Genomic DNA, 14,486 nt, shown 5'->3' on the forward strand with positions numbered 1-14,486 from the left:
AAATTGTGGCCTGCCTTGATGTTTGATAACGTGCCTAAAAAAAAGCTTGACGATGATTTTTCAAGATTCCGTGTATCAAAGCACAAAGTAGATGTTCATGATTTGCTTGTGTATGCAAAAAGTGTTGCAGGACCTGCTTTCAAAGATCTAGCAAGTAGTCTTAATGAAAAAAATCTACGTGAGTGGATAATTGTTGACAATGAAACACTTGTTGTGCATCACCTTACAGACTCAGAAATTACAGACAGCATTCTGAATGCTGATAAAAACACTGCAAGTGATGAAGATGGCAGCGGGGATGAAACTGAGCGATTATTATTGACAAGTTAATTGAGTTGCTGGATGATTTTATCAAAGGGTTAGAAACGTACCTTCGTGACAGAACAAGAGCTAATGAATTTTTATTTGTTGCAAGAAACATTACACAGCGAGAGATCAAACACACGAAACAACTTTTCCTGGATGAAATGTTTAAAAAGATAACCAAGAAGCAATATTCTTTGTCAGCACAGTAATTAATAAATTTACATTTTTTTTGTTTAATAATCCTTTTTAAGCTTCTACAGTTCATTTTTGCCATTATTATCGCATGATCTCTTTTAATCCAGCAAGGCCCAGGAACTGATGGTGCTGGAAAATCGGTGGTCAACCTGTATATGGTGTTGGACCTGTACTTAGTCTCACAGTCATAGGTGTAAGGTCAGTAGAGCAGGGGGCTAAGCACACATCCATGCAGTGCTCTTGAGCTGATGGAGATTGTGAAGGAGATGTTCTTGCCAATCTCAACTGACTGGGGTCTACAAGTGAAGAAATCCAGGGTCCAATTGCACAAGGGTGTATTGAGCCCCAGATCTTGGAGTTTACTGATTAGTTTTGAGGGGATGAGCTGTAATTGATAAAGAGCTTCTTTTTGTGTCCAGATGCTCCAGGTTTGTGTGAAGAGCCAATGAGATGGCATCTGTTGTAGACCCATTGCTTCAGTCGGTAAATTGTAGCGGATCAAGTTGCCACTCAGACAGGAGCTGATATTCTTCAACATTAGCCTCTTAAAACACTTCATCACTGTGGATGTAAGTGCCATTGGGTGATAGTCATAGAGGCGGGTTACCAAACACTGCCAGAGTGAGAGGTTGAAAATATCTGTGAATACACTAGTACTCTGAAAACCTGGGCCAACCAACTAGCAGGAGTATTCAAGGACATTTTCAACTTCTCACTGCTACGGGCAGAAGTTCCCACTTGCTTTAAAAAGGCAACAATTATACCAGTGCCTAAGAAGAATAATGTGAGCTGCCTTATCGACTATCGCCCAGTAGCACTCACATCGACAGTGATGAAATGCTTTGAGAGGTTGGTAATGACTAGACTGAACTTCTCCCTCAGCAAGGACCTGGACCCATTGCAATTTGCCTATCGTCATAATAGGTCAACGGCAGATGCAATTTCTATGGCTCTTCACACGGCTTTAGGCCACCTAGACAACACAAACATCAGGATGCTGTTCATTGACTATAGCTCAACATTTAATACCATCATTCCCACAATCCTAATTGAGAAGTTGCAGAAACTGGGCCTCTGTACCTCCCTCTGCAATTGGATCCCCAACTTCCTAACCGGAGGACCACAGTCTGTGCGGATTGACGATAACATATCCTCTTCACCTGACGATCAACACTGGCGCACCTCAGGGGTACATGCTTAGCCCACTGCTCCACTCTCTGTATACTCACGACTGTGTGGCTAGGCATAGCTCAAATACCATCTACAAATTTTCTGATGATACAACTATTGTTGGTAGAATCTCAGGTGGCGACGAGGGCGTACAGGAGTGAGATATGCCAACTAGTGGAGTGGTGCCGCAGCAACAACCTGGCACTCAACGTCAATAAGACAAAAGAGCTGATTGTGGACTTCAGGAAGGGTAAGACGAAGGAACACGTACCAATCCTCATAGAGGGATCAGCAGTAGAGAGAGTGAACAGCTTCAAGTTCCTGGGTGTCAAGCTCTCTGAGGATCTAACCGGGTCCCAGCATTTTGATGTAGCCATAAAAATGACAGCGGCTATACTTCATTAGGAGTTTGAAGAGATCTGGCATGTCAACAATTATGCTCAAAAACTTCTATAGTTGTACCATGGAGAGCATTCTGACAGGCTGTATCACTGCCTGGTATGGAGGGGCTACTGCACAGGACCGAAAGAAGCTGCAGAAGGTTGTAAATCTAGTCAGCTCCATCTTGGGTACTAACCTACAAAGTACCCAGGACATCTTTAGGAAGCGGTGTCTCAGAAAGGCAGCGTCCATTATTAAAGACCTCCAGCACCCAGGGCATGCACTTTTCTCACTGTTACCATCAGGTAGGAGATACAGAAGCCTGGAGGCACACACTCGGCGACTCAGGAACAGCTTCTTCCCCTCTGCTGTCTGATTCCTAAATGGGCTTTGAAGCTTTGGACACTACCTCACTTTTAAAAAAAAATATACAGTATTTCTGTTTTTGCACATTTTTTAAATAATCTATTCAATATACGTAATTGATTTACTTGTTTATTTATTATGTTTTATTTTATTTATTATTTTTTCTCTCACTCTGCTAGATTGTGTATGCATTGAACTGCTGCTGCTAAGTTAACAAATTTCACGTCACATGCCGGTGATAATAAAGCTGATTCTGATTCTGCTGCTACTCTCCCTCGGAGTGGGCATACTGTCAAGGTCACATTAAGAACACAAACTGCAATTTTGAAGAAGGTGAAAAAGAACCCCAGTGTAACAGCAAAAGACCTGCAGAAATCTCTAGAACTTGCTAAAATCTCTGTTCTTGTGCCCACTGTAAGAAAAACAGTAAATAAGAATGGTGTTTATGGAAGGATGGAGACGACTGCTCTCCAAAAAAAAAAACCGCTGCACATCTCAAGTTTGCAAAAAGAACCTGAATATTCCACAACGCTTCTGGGACAATGTTCTGTGGATAGATGAGACAAAAGTTGAACTTTCTGGCAGAAATGCACACTGTTATGTTTGGAGGGAAAAGGGCACTGCACACTAACACAAAAACCTCATCCCGACTGTGTAACATGGTGGAAGGAGCATCTTGGTTTGGGGCTGCTTTGCTGCCTCAGGGGCTGGACAGCTTGCAGTCGTTGAGGGGTACAATGAATTCAAAATTGTATCATGAGGGTAGCGGTCCAGGTCCATCATCTGAAGCTCAACAGAAGTTGGATGATGCAATGAGACAATGATCCAAAAGACACGGAGTAAATCAACAATAGAATGGTTTAAAAAGAAGAAAATCCATGTTTTGGAATGGTCAAGTCAGAGTCCAGATCTTAACCCAATTGAGATGGTGTAGCATGATCCGAAGAGGGCTATTCATGTAAGGTAACCCAGAAATATTGATGAACTGAAAACAGTTTTGTATTTGAATTTGAATTGACTTTATTTTTTACATCCTTCGCATACATGAGGAGTAAAAATCTTTATGTTACGCCTCCATCTAAATGTGCAATGTGCAATTTATAGTAATTTGTAATAGATGGTATGTACAACAGGACAGTCAATATAACAGAAATACAGTTGTATCAGTGTGAATTAATTAGTCTGATGGTCTGGTGGAAGAAGCTGTCCCAGAGCCTTTTGGTCCTGGCTTTTATGTTGCAGTACCATTACCTGGATGGTAGCAGCTGAAACAGTTTGTGGCTGGGGTGACTCGGGTCCCCAATGATCCTTCGGGCCCTTTTTACACACCTGTGTTTGTAAATGTCCTAAATAATAGGAAGTTCACAACTACAGATGCGCTGGGCTGTCCGCACCACTCTCTGCAGAGTCCTGCGATTGGGGGAAGTACAGCTCCCACACCAGGCAGTGATGCAGCCAGTCAGGATGCTCTCAATTGTGCCCCTGCTCCTTAGGATTTGGGACTTATGCCAAACTTCTTAAGCTGTCTGAGGTGAAAGAGGCGCCGGTGTAATAGTGTAATGGAGGAATGGTGTAAAATTCCTCCTCACCATCGTGCAAATCTGATCAGCAGCTACAGGAAACATTTGGTGGAGGTTATTGCTGTGAAAGGAGATTCTATCAGTTATTAAATACAAGGGTTCACATACTGTTTCCAGCCTGGATGGTGAATGATTAAACAATGTGCTCAATAAAGACATGAAAAGTACAACTGTTTGTGTATTGTTAGCTTAGGCAGATTGTGTTTGTCTGTCATTGTGACATAAATGAAGAGCAGATCATATTTTTTGAGTATTTAATGCAGATGGTTCACAAACTTTTTCTTGCAACTGTTATGTACAGTCTAATGACAATAAACCGAACTTGGACATTCTCCCCCATCAAATGCTACACACATCCATTATTCATTCATAAGATAAAAATATGTATTGGCCATTCTTAATTGGAGAAGGTGGTGACGATTTCAATTTTTTTGATCAGGAAGAGCAAGCACAATCTTGCTGCTGCGAGCGTTGCCGTTCATGGCTGCCCTTACGCAGCTCCCTCAGCCCAACAAGCCAACTCTGTCAGAGCCAGACACCCTGTCCCACTCCCCATCACGACCAGCCGGCACTGCTGCCTCCTTCTCCATCGAGTGGACCATCCAGCTCCCTCTCGAAGCTAATGAGCGAACACCATTCCAACTCTTAGCCAGGCAGTGATCTCCAGAACGTACTTATTGGAGTTCAGAAGAACAGGGGGTGGGGGTGGAGTAATATTTCATTGAAACCAACTGAATATTGAAAGGCAGAGATAGAATGGATGTAGAGAGGACATTTGTAATTTCCAGCTATGACCGAATGGCAGAGCATACCTTGATTATAAGCCTAATTCTGCTTCTATACCTTATGGTTTTGAAACCATATTAGTCTCTTGCCATCCTTCTGGATTCATCAGCTGCGTGGACAGGGGGAGCCTGCTGCATAGGCAACAGCTTGCTCTCCATTTCATACTGCCCTCACATGGACAGTTGGGATACGATATTCATGGTCAACTCTGACCAGTGGAGGACTTTATGGGTATAAAGCACTAGGATGCTACAAAGCCATTAAACAGAGGAGGGACAAGAAAGGATTAGCACTGAATAAGCAACTTTTTCAATTTTAGTGCTTCAGTCAACGAAAATAAAGGGGGAGGGTGAATAATATTGGCTGCAACAACACTGCACTAAAACAAAACAGTAAACATCAATGAGCAAGAGTACTCACCTTATGTACAGCTTTGCGGAGAATGTCCTTGTAATCCTCCTTGTTGATCTCTTTCTTCTGATAGAAGGGCTTAATGGCCAGCTTCACCTCCTCCACTGCTCGCTCCTGCGTGTGCAGCTTCTTCAGGTACTGTGAGGGGCGGAGAGACAGAATCAGACTCCCTGCCCGGGACGGTTGAATTGCGCCGAAGCTGGCAGGGTGATGAAACAAGGCAGAGGCTGGAGCTGAAACCAGGGGTTAGACCTGGTACCAAACCGAGGATCAAACGTGCTCCTGCATTTGTCTGGGTGGAGAGTGGGCCGGACTGTGCACTGTGGGTAACAGAATTATAGATTGCCAGAGAAGGGAAGTCTTTTCTGAAACTGGCTGCAACTCTCAGGTTGCTCTGCCAATACCCTGCTTGAGTGTACAAGGCTGGACAATGAAATAGGATGAGCGACACTGATCTCAGGAATGCCCTACCCTTGTGTCATGATGAGATCACTCCCTGATGTCGGGTCCAAGTTCACTCACCAGCTGAGCTCAAAGAAATAAATGGGTGAAAAGATAAATAACGATCTTTTTGTGCTGTCGTTATTTGATCCAGCAAAGTTACGTTTACACCCTGACCTTCTCACCCACCTATTACTTCCTCCTGGGTGCCCTCCTCCTTCCCTTTCTCCTATAGTCCACCCTCCTCTCCTATCTGATTCCTCCTTCTCCAGACCTTGACCTTTCCCACCCACCTGGCTTCACCAATCACCTTCCAGCTAGCCTCCTGCACCTTCCCTTGCCTTTTTACACTAGCATCTCCCCCCCTTCCTGATGAAGGGTGTCAGCCTGAAATGTTTTACTCTTTTCCATTGATGCTGCCTGACCTGCTGAGTTCCTCCAGTGCTTTGTGTGTGTTGCTTTGGATTTCCAGGATCTGCAGATTTGCTCGTGTTTGGGAGTATGAAGAGTGCTTGATGCCCGGGCATCTACTCACCGGAGTTAAGAAAAATGAGTGGGGGGCAGGGCAGGTGGGAGGAACCTCACTGCAACTATCGAACATTGTAAAACCTAAATAGAGTGGCTGTGGAGAGGATGCTTCCTATAGCCGAGGAGTCTCAGAATAGAACTTCCCTTTAGAACAGAGATGAGAGGAATTTCTTCAGCCAGAGAGAGGGTGATGAATCTGTGAAATTCATTGCCACTGACGGGCTATGGAGGTCAAGTCATTGGATAAATTTAAAGTGGAGGTAGGTAGATTCCTGATTTGTTGGGGCATCAAAGGTTACATGAAGAGAGCAGAATGCTAATAACCAAGAGGGCTAATAAATCTCGATGGGAGGAGAAGATGGCAGCGCGCCCTGCGTGCGCAGCTCTCTGGTGAAAAATGATGTCATATCTGTTAAATAGGGGCTGTGGACAATTCTGATTTGATGGAGAACGGTCGTGAAAGCACAGAGGAACATCTGGAGAAATTTCTGAAACGCCCGTCTGCTGCTGTCGTTACTGTGTGGTCGGTAATCTTTCGGAGGGAAGGCCTCAAAATCCCCGGCCTTGCCTGCTTTTGGCGACTAGAAAGGAGGTCGAATTGTTCGGACAGAGATGGCGCTAGGTACTCGGTGTTGGAGAGGGCTGATCAGAGCGCTAAGCTTTCGGATGACTCAGAGTCGGATTGTGGTCGGCATGGCAGGGAGAGTTTTTCTTCCTTCTCCCGTCTGCGTGAGATGTGGGATACTTGAGAAACTTTGAACTTTACTGTGCTCACGGACTTCTTCATCAAGTTATGGTATTGTGCACTGTAGTAACTACATGTTATAATTACGTGGTTTTGTTAGTTTTTTCAGTCTTGGTCTGTCCTGTGTTTTGTGATATCACACCAAAGGAAATAATGTATCATTTCTTAATGCATGCATTACTAAATGACAATAAAAGGGGACTGCGTGTCTTCATAATCTAATTCAGTCACGATAGATGGTGAAGACTTGATGGGCCAAAACGGCCTAATTCTGCTACTGTGTCCTGTGTCTCCTTTTTGTGACCTCCTGTGAAAATACTAGAGCCTCTTTCAAAGCAAAGTACTCAAGTAACACTTAAATATCAACATTTTTACCTGCTTCCATCTCTGTTGAATCGCCTCCCATAATTCTCCTGCTCTATGCCCTTTAATCTGGCCAATTGGTAGCCTACAGTTAATTCTCTGAAACTCTCCATGAAACCTCTTTCTCTTCCTGCGTTTTAAACACATCTTAAGATCTACCCTCTTGACAGGGCATTTAGTCACCTGACCCAATACCTCATAGGATAATGGTTGCAGAAGTGTCTCGGAGACAAAGCTTACTGCTTTAAAGATAACTACAGATGAAAGATACAGTTGAGCAGTGAACGATTTGCTGGAGATCACTTGAGAGCCTTACCCGGTCACTATCCATGTTGGCATCAAAGCTGGTGGTCCCCTCTACCTTGGCCACCTCGCCGCTGTCCAACATGCCATAGAGTTTCCCGGAGGTGGTGGCAGGGGGCTGACTGGCAGATCCCGGCAACGTGGGCGGTCCCGCTGACGTGCCCAGCATCGACAAGGAGCCCTGGCGGAGAAACTTCGGTGTGGGCTGGCTGGCAGGGAGGTGGCTGGAGAGGCTAGTCGGCACTTGAGACGCAGGGGGCTTTGCCTGGCTGAGAATCTGCAGAGCAAACGATCGGTTATCCTGTTGCTCACTTCATAGTGAAATAGTGCAGAGGCAGAGGGTGGAGCTGACGACAGGACAAACCCGTTAGTTCTTTGGTCACTGTGGGCTAGTCCCATTGTCATGCGCTACCTAGCAAGTTTTTAAATGCAGTAACAATTCCACCATATTTTGTGAAATTCCTCGTGTGACAGTTTTTGTTTGTTGCCACTTACAGCTTCATTTATTGCAAACATGAATAGAAGAGGAAAATTGACAGGCTTGTGGCAACCAAGAATACTACGTGTGGGAGGGAGTAGACAGAGATTGTCCTAGGTCTAGAGTACTGTGACTAGTTGCAATAACCTCTTTGGAAGCACTCATAGGTCCTGGAGGGGGTGCAGGGTAGGTTTTGCTGATTTGTAACTCAACAGGTGAAGCTATAATGAGATATATTACACAAGCTGGGTCATTTTCCTGTAATTTAATTTTTAGAAATTTATCGAGACATGGTGACAGGCCCTTCCAGACCAATGAGCTCGCACCGCTCAATTACACTCATGTGATCAATTAACCTACTAACCTGTACATCTTTGAAATGTGGAAGGAAACTCGCTTGGCCATGGGGAGAACATTGAAACACCTTACAGACCGCAGTGGGATTTGAAGCGCTAACCGTGATATGGGAAAGAGGGCAGGAATAGAGGAAAGCCCAATATAAAGTTTCTTTCAAAGTGCTTTAGTTACTGAAATATCGCACAACTGTAACACTGTAAAAGCTTGTTTTATTATAATAATGCCAGTAATGCTAATATTATTTTGTGACTGTGTGTACTTGATTGTAATTACTTGTGCTGTATGTGACTATATGTACTGTGTTTTGCACCTTGGTTTCGTTTCGCTGTATACATGTGTACGGTTGAATGACAGTAAACTGGACAGTGAACAGTGAACCGCAAGCTCTTTCAAAGCGTAACATGTTAAGTTTCAGTGGGATTGTCAGTGATCGGGTTGTAAAATACTGGTTACATTTCAATGGGGAGAATTTGCCTTCTTTGCATCCATGAGGAGTTGTAAGTTCTTTACCAATTATTGGAGCTCAACGCATCACCCAGAAAGGAAAGGGACATCCCTGGAACATCAGTGTGGATTTCTGTGGTCAGCTCTGGGGAGCAGGCGGATCCCAAAGGCAGCTGACATTAAGGGAGATTTCAAAGTCAAGACACGCATGGGAGAAATAGTCAACTTTGTCCCGATTTGGAGGCGACAGACAGTGGGAAGACTTTGGAAGCAAAACCAGGTGGTGTTTCGGCTACAGTACCTGAGTGATTGCTTGAAAAGAGTCCTGGGCTTTTGCGCGGTTGGCTTCCTCCATCTTGAACAGCAGTGCTGTAACTTAACATTGAAACACAAAGTAAGAGCCCAGAATTACATTCAAAAGGAAGAAACACCCCTCACAGGAGTCAATAAGAGGCTGCAGCAATGTCTAAGCTGAGACAGCGTGGAGGCTTTGGAACATCAATTTGGAGACTCTGGCAAATTTCTACACTTCTATCGTGGAGAGCATTTTAGCTGTTTGCATCACCATCTAGTATGGAGGGTACACTGCACAGGATAGGAAAAAACTACAGCCAGCCCCATCATGGGCACTAGCCTCCCCAGCATCCAAGACAACTTCAAAAGGTGATGCCTCAAATATCTATCATCTATCATTAAATCCCTCAGCATCCAGGAATGCCCTTTTCTGACTGCTTCAATCTCATTATGGGAGAGGATATAAAGGAGACTGAAGACACACCCAACGTATTAAGAACAGCTTCTTCCCCTCTGCCATCAAATTTCTGAATGGACAATCAACCCATGAAAACTACCTCACTACTTTTCCTCAATCTCTTTTGGCACTGCTTATTTAATTTCTACAGTATATATTTCTTATTGTCGTTTATAGTATATTTTATATATTGCACTGTGCTGCTGCTACTAACAACAAATTTCACAGCACATAATAAACGTGATTGTGATCCTGATAACAGTGCTGATACTGAACTGATTAAGTGACCTTTCTGCCAAATCAGGCCGCCTGTTTAGGTGTCCATGGTCTGGCCCAGGCTACAGCCACATTTAGGAGGTAACAGAGGCTGTAGATACCGGAATCTGGAATGAAGAGCACAATGCTGGAAGAACTCAGTGGGTCAGCCAGCATCAGGACTGATTACAGCGTCTCGACCTGAGACTCTGACACACACTTTTTTGCCTCCGTAGATGCAGCTTGGCTGGCTGTGTTCGTTTTTAGCATATTGTTTTCTCATTCCACATTTAGGATGTTGAGAAGGAATTAAAAACCAACAATATGTTTTGGGAGACAACATTCATAATTTTGGGGACAGGGTTTGAGTATTTTAATTATTCATATGACATGGCAATTATTGTGATGCCAAATTGCCCATGAACTGGAAAGATTCCTCCTCCCATCCACACTTCGGTAAATCAGACCAGCAGGCTGCGTACAAATACAAAACTGAAACGTGAGGATCCAGCAGAGACGATCTGAGGTAATAGATGATGTTCTACACAAACGTTTTCAGTTGGTATACTGGTCTACGTTCAAAGACTGAGCTGCCAGTCTAGATGTCACCACTGTTACAGACTTTTATCAGTGTGTACAGGACCGTGTACCCAAGAGGACAACCTGGGTGTTCTCAAACTAGAAACGTAGAAACATAGAAAATAGGTGCAGGAGTAGGCCATTCAGCCCATCGAGCCTGCACCGCCATTCAGTATGATCATGGCTGATCATCCAACTCAGAACCCTGCACCAGCCTTCCCTCCATACCCCCTGATCCCTTTAGCCACAAGGGCCATATCTAACTCCCTCTTAAATATCGCCAATGAACTGGCCTCAACTGTTTCCTGTGGCAGAGAATTCCACAGATTCACCACTCTCTGTGTGAAGAAGTTTTTCCTCATCTCGGTCCTAAAAGGCTTCCCCTTTATCCTCAAACTGTGACCCCTCGTTCTGGACTTCCCCAACATCGGGAACAATCTTCCTGCATCTAGCCTGTCCAATCCCTTTAGGATTTTATACGTTTCAATCAGATCCCCCCTCAATCTTCTAAATTCCAATGAGTATAAGCCTAGTTCATCCAGTCTTTCATCATATGAAAGTCCTGCCACCCCAGGAATCAATCTGGTGAACCTTCTTTGTACTCCCTCAATGGCAAGGATGTCTTTCCTCAGATTAGGGGACCAAAACTACACACAATACTCCAGGTGTGGTCTCACCAAGGCCTTGTACAACTGCAGTAGTACCTCCCTGCTCCTGTACTTGAATCCTCTTGCTATAAATGCCAGCATATCATTCGCCTTTTTCACCGCCTGCTGTACCTGCATGCCCACTTTCAATGACTGCTGTATAATGACACCCAGGTCTCGTTGCACCTCCCCTTTTCCTAATCGGTCACCATTCAGATAATAATCTGTTTTCCAGTTTTTGCCACCAAAGTGGGTAACTTCACATTTATCTACATTAAATTGCATCTGCCATGAATTTGCCCACTCACCCAACCTATCCAAGTCACCCTGCATCCTCTTAGCATCCTCCTCACAGCTAACACTGCCACCCAGCTTCGTGTCATCCGCAAACTTGGAGATGCTGCGTTTAATTCCCTCATCCAAGTCATTAATATATATTGTAAACAACTGGGGTCCCAGCACTGAGCCTTGCGGTACCCCACTAGTCACTGCCTGCCATTCTGAAAAGGTCCTGTTTATTCCCACTCTTTGCTTCCTGTCTGCCAACCAATTCTCTATCCACATAATACCTTACCCCCAATACCGTGTGCTTTAATTTTGCACACTAATCTCCTGTGTGGGACCTTGTCAAAAGCCTTTTGAAAATCCAAATATACCACATCCACCGGTTCTCCCCTATCCACTCTACTAGTTACATCCTCAAAAAATTCTATGAGATTCGTCAGACATGATTTTCCTTTCACAAAACCATGAACTTACTGGGAGAAAGTTCCTGCCTGAAGTCTAGCACTGTGGTGCTCAAACCTACACAAGGAATTAAGATAAAACATTTATATTGGGATGCCAAGGGACAACGTACATCCAAAGTTGAGTTCCAGATCAGCCGCCATTTGTGACAGTGTTCATATGCTACAAAAAAAAGTTGGACAGTGTCGTCAACAATAGCATATCGCTTCCTGATTTCCCTAACCCAATGTATGTTTTGAATGGGGGGGGGCAAGGTGGAAGGTCATCACTTGTGGGCTCAATGCAAATGAACCCACAAAAAACAAACGAGACAATCTGCAGATGCTGGAAATCCGAGCAACACACAGCAAAAAATGCTGGAGGAACTCAGCGGGCCAAGCAGCATCTATGGAAAAAAAAACACAGTCAACGTTTTGGCCCGAAGCTCTTTGCTTCATCCCCCTCCAAGTTTCATCAAAAGCCTGGCGTTTCTCTCTCCTCTACCCCCCACCTTTCAAATCTACTCAAGCCTTTTTTTCTTCAGTCCTGCCAAAGGGTTTTGGTCCGAAATGTCGACAGTGCTTTTTTTCCATTGATGCTGCCTGACCTGCTGAGTTCCTCCAGCATTTTTTGTGTGTGTTGCCTACAAAAAAACATCTAGTTCAAATAGTGACGCATACAAAATGCTGGAGGAACTCAGAAGGTCCAGCAGCAACTATGGAAATGAATGAACAGTTGATGTTTCTGGCCAGTACCCTTCATCAGGATGGCTCAAATGGCAGCTCTGGCCTGTCCTATGCAGATCACCTGGCAGAGTCATTTGCAAAGATTTTTAGCTTCTCCCTACTTCAATCTGAGGTTCCCACTTACCTTAAGGAGACCACTTTCAATCTGGTACCTAAGAAAAATTGGAGTGGCACTGTAACGTAGTGGTTAGCACCCTTTACTGTACCAGTGACCTGGTTTCAATTTCCGCCACTGCCTGTAAGGAGTCTGTACGTTCTTCCCGTGACCGCGTGGGTTTCCTTCGGGTGCTCTGGTTTCCTCCCACAGTCCAAAGACATACCGATCGGTAGGTTGATTGGTCATTGTAAATTGTCCCGTGATTAGGCTAGGGTTAAATCAGGGGATTGTTGGGCAGTGTGGATCGAAGGGCTAGAAGGGCCTACCCCACGATGTATGTCAATAAATAAAAATAAAAATACGGTAATTTTAGTCTTAATGGCTACCACCTAATGGCTCTGACATCCACCACCATGAGGTGCTTTGAGAGGCTGGTCAACTCCAGCCTCCCAGACAACCTCGACTCACTGCAATCTGCCTACTGCCAAAACAGGTCCACAGTGGAAGCCCTGGCCCTACACTCATTTCTGGAACATCCAGACGGTAAAGACTCCTGCTACTGTTTATTGACCACAGTTCAACTTCAAAACTATAATTCCAAGAAACTCATCTACTAACTCTTACATCCAGGATTCAACATCTCCCTTTGCAAGTGGATCCTTCACTGACAAACAGACAGCAATCAGTAAGGACAGGCAGAAACCACTCTGCTACAAGTACCCCCAATACTGCTGCACCACAAGATTTCAGCCCCTCTACACTTATAGGGGCCAGATTATTTATCTACAGCAGGGGCTCACAATCTGCGGCCCATGGACCCCTTGCTTAATGGTATTGGTTATGACATAAAAAAAGCTTGAGAACTCTTGATACCACCAAAAGTGGGCCTCCAGTACAGAAGGTGGCAAACGAAGAGCTGGAGTACCAGAAGGAGATCTTAGTGCACCAGCAAGACTATGAGCTCCCCATCCCAAATGCACTCGAAGGCCGAGCCCAGTGTGGCAGAGCGTGGGGACAGACCCTGACAACAACCTTTCCCTCAATGTCTAGTTATTGACATCAGGGTGGGGAGGAGGGTGCACATACTCCCAGTTTCATCAGTGGTGTTGAGGTCAACCACATAGATGTCAGGAGCAAAAAAGCTCACTGGGACCTCTACTTCCTTAAGAGGCTAAAAAAATTTGACATACCCCCAGTGACTCTCTGCAGTTTATACAGATGTACCAGCCTAACCAGATGTGCAGATGTGTAACTGCGCTGCCTGGGACTGCAAGAAACTGCAGTGACTCAACCGCCCTCCCCGCTTCCAGGGACTCTGTCTACATTTCTCACTAAAGCAGCCAGCTTGATTGCCCACTCTGTAAATACACTCCAATGCCTCCTCCCGTCGGGCAGAAGCTACGAAAGCCTGCAGACCTGTGCCATCAGGCTCAAGGGCAGCTTCCACCCCATTATAATAAGCCTATTGAACAATTCCCTAGTATGTTAAGATGGACTCTTCATTTCATAATCTACTTTGTTATGGCTTTGTATCCTACTGTCTGCCTGCAGTGTGCTTTCTCTGTATGTTACACTTCATTTGGCATTCTGTTATAACCTTCCCCTGTATTATTTCAATGCACTGTCTCAAATCTAATAATCTGCATGGATAGCAGACAAAACGAAACTTCTCACTGTACCTCATTTAATGTGACAATAACACACCAATTCCAATTCTAACTAAGTTGTTAGACTATTCAATATACGCTCAATGGCCACTTTATTAGGTACACCTGCTTATTAACGCAAATTATCTAATCAGCCAACCATGTGGCAGCAACTCAATGCATAA

The 14,486-nt window shown here is 44.5% G+C and overlaps 2 protein-coding genes across 7 annotated transcripts in view; one reads left to right on the plus strand and one right to left on the minus strand.

Moving 5' to 3' along the window:
* Positions 1-4,170, plus strand: part of LOC140204786 (interferon regulatory factor 3-like) — a 65,259-nt gene extending 61,089 nt beyond the window's left edge. For all 3 annotated transcript variants that reach the window (XR_011887706.1, XR_011887707.1, XM_072271586.1), the window contains one exon: positions 2,598-4,170. Coding sequence is in view for 1 of the 3 variants with exons in the window: in XM_072271586.1 (XP_072127687.1) it covers positions 2,598-2,627 (30 nt within the window). In the remaining 2 variants the exon portion in view is untranslated. The remainder of the gene's footprint in view (positions 1-2,597) is intronic.
* The window catches only part of scaf1 (SR-related CTD-associated factor 1), an 82,877-nt gene that overhangs the window by 9,726 nt on the left and 58,665 nt on the right, over positions 1-14,486 (minus strand). For all 4 annotated transcript variants that reach the window (XM_072271577.1, XM_072271576.1, XM_072271578.1 and 1 more), the window contains 3 exons: positions 9,156-9,229; positions 7,589-7,852; positions 5,205-5,333 (listed from right to left, as the gene is read on the minus strand). In XM_072271577.1, the coding sequence (XP_072127678.1) occupies positions 5,205-5,333; positions 7,589-7,852; positions 9,156-9,229 (467 nt within the window). The remainder of the gene's footprint in view (positions 1-5,204; positions 5,334-7,588; positions 7,853-9,155; positions 9,230-14,486) is intronic.

This window comes from Mobula birostris, chromosome 11, assembly GCF_030028105.1.
Source record: "Mobula birostris isolate sMobBir1 chromosome 11, sMobBir1.hap1, whole genome shotgun sequence".
In the NCBI taxonomy this organism is placed as follows: domain Eukaryota; kingdom Metazoa; phylum Chordata; class Chondrichthyes; order Myliobatiformes; family Myliobatidae; genus Mobula; species Mobula birostris.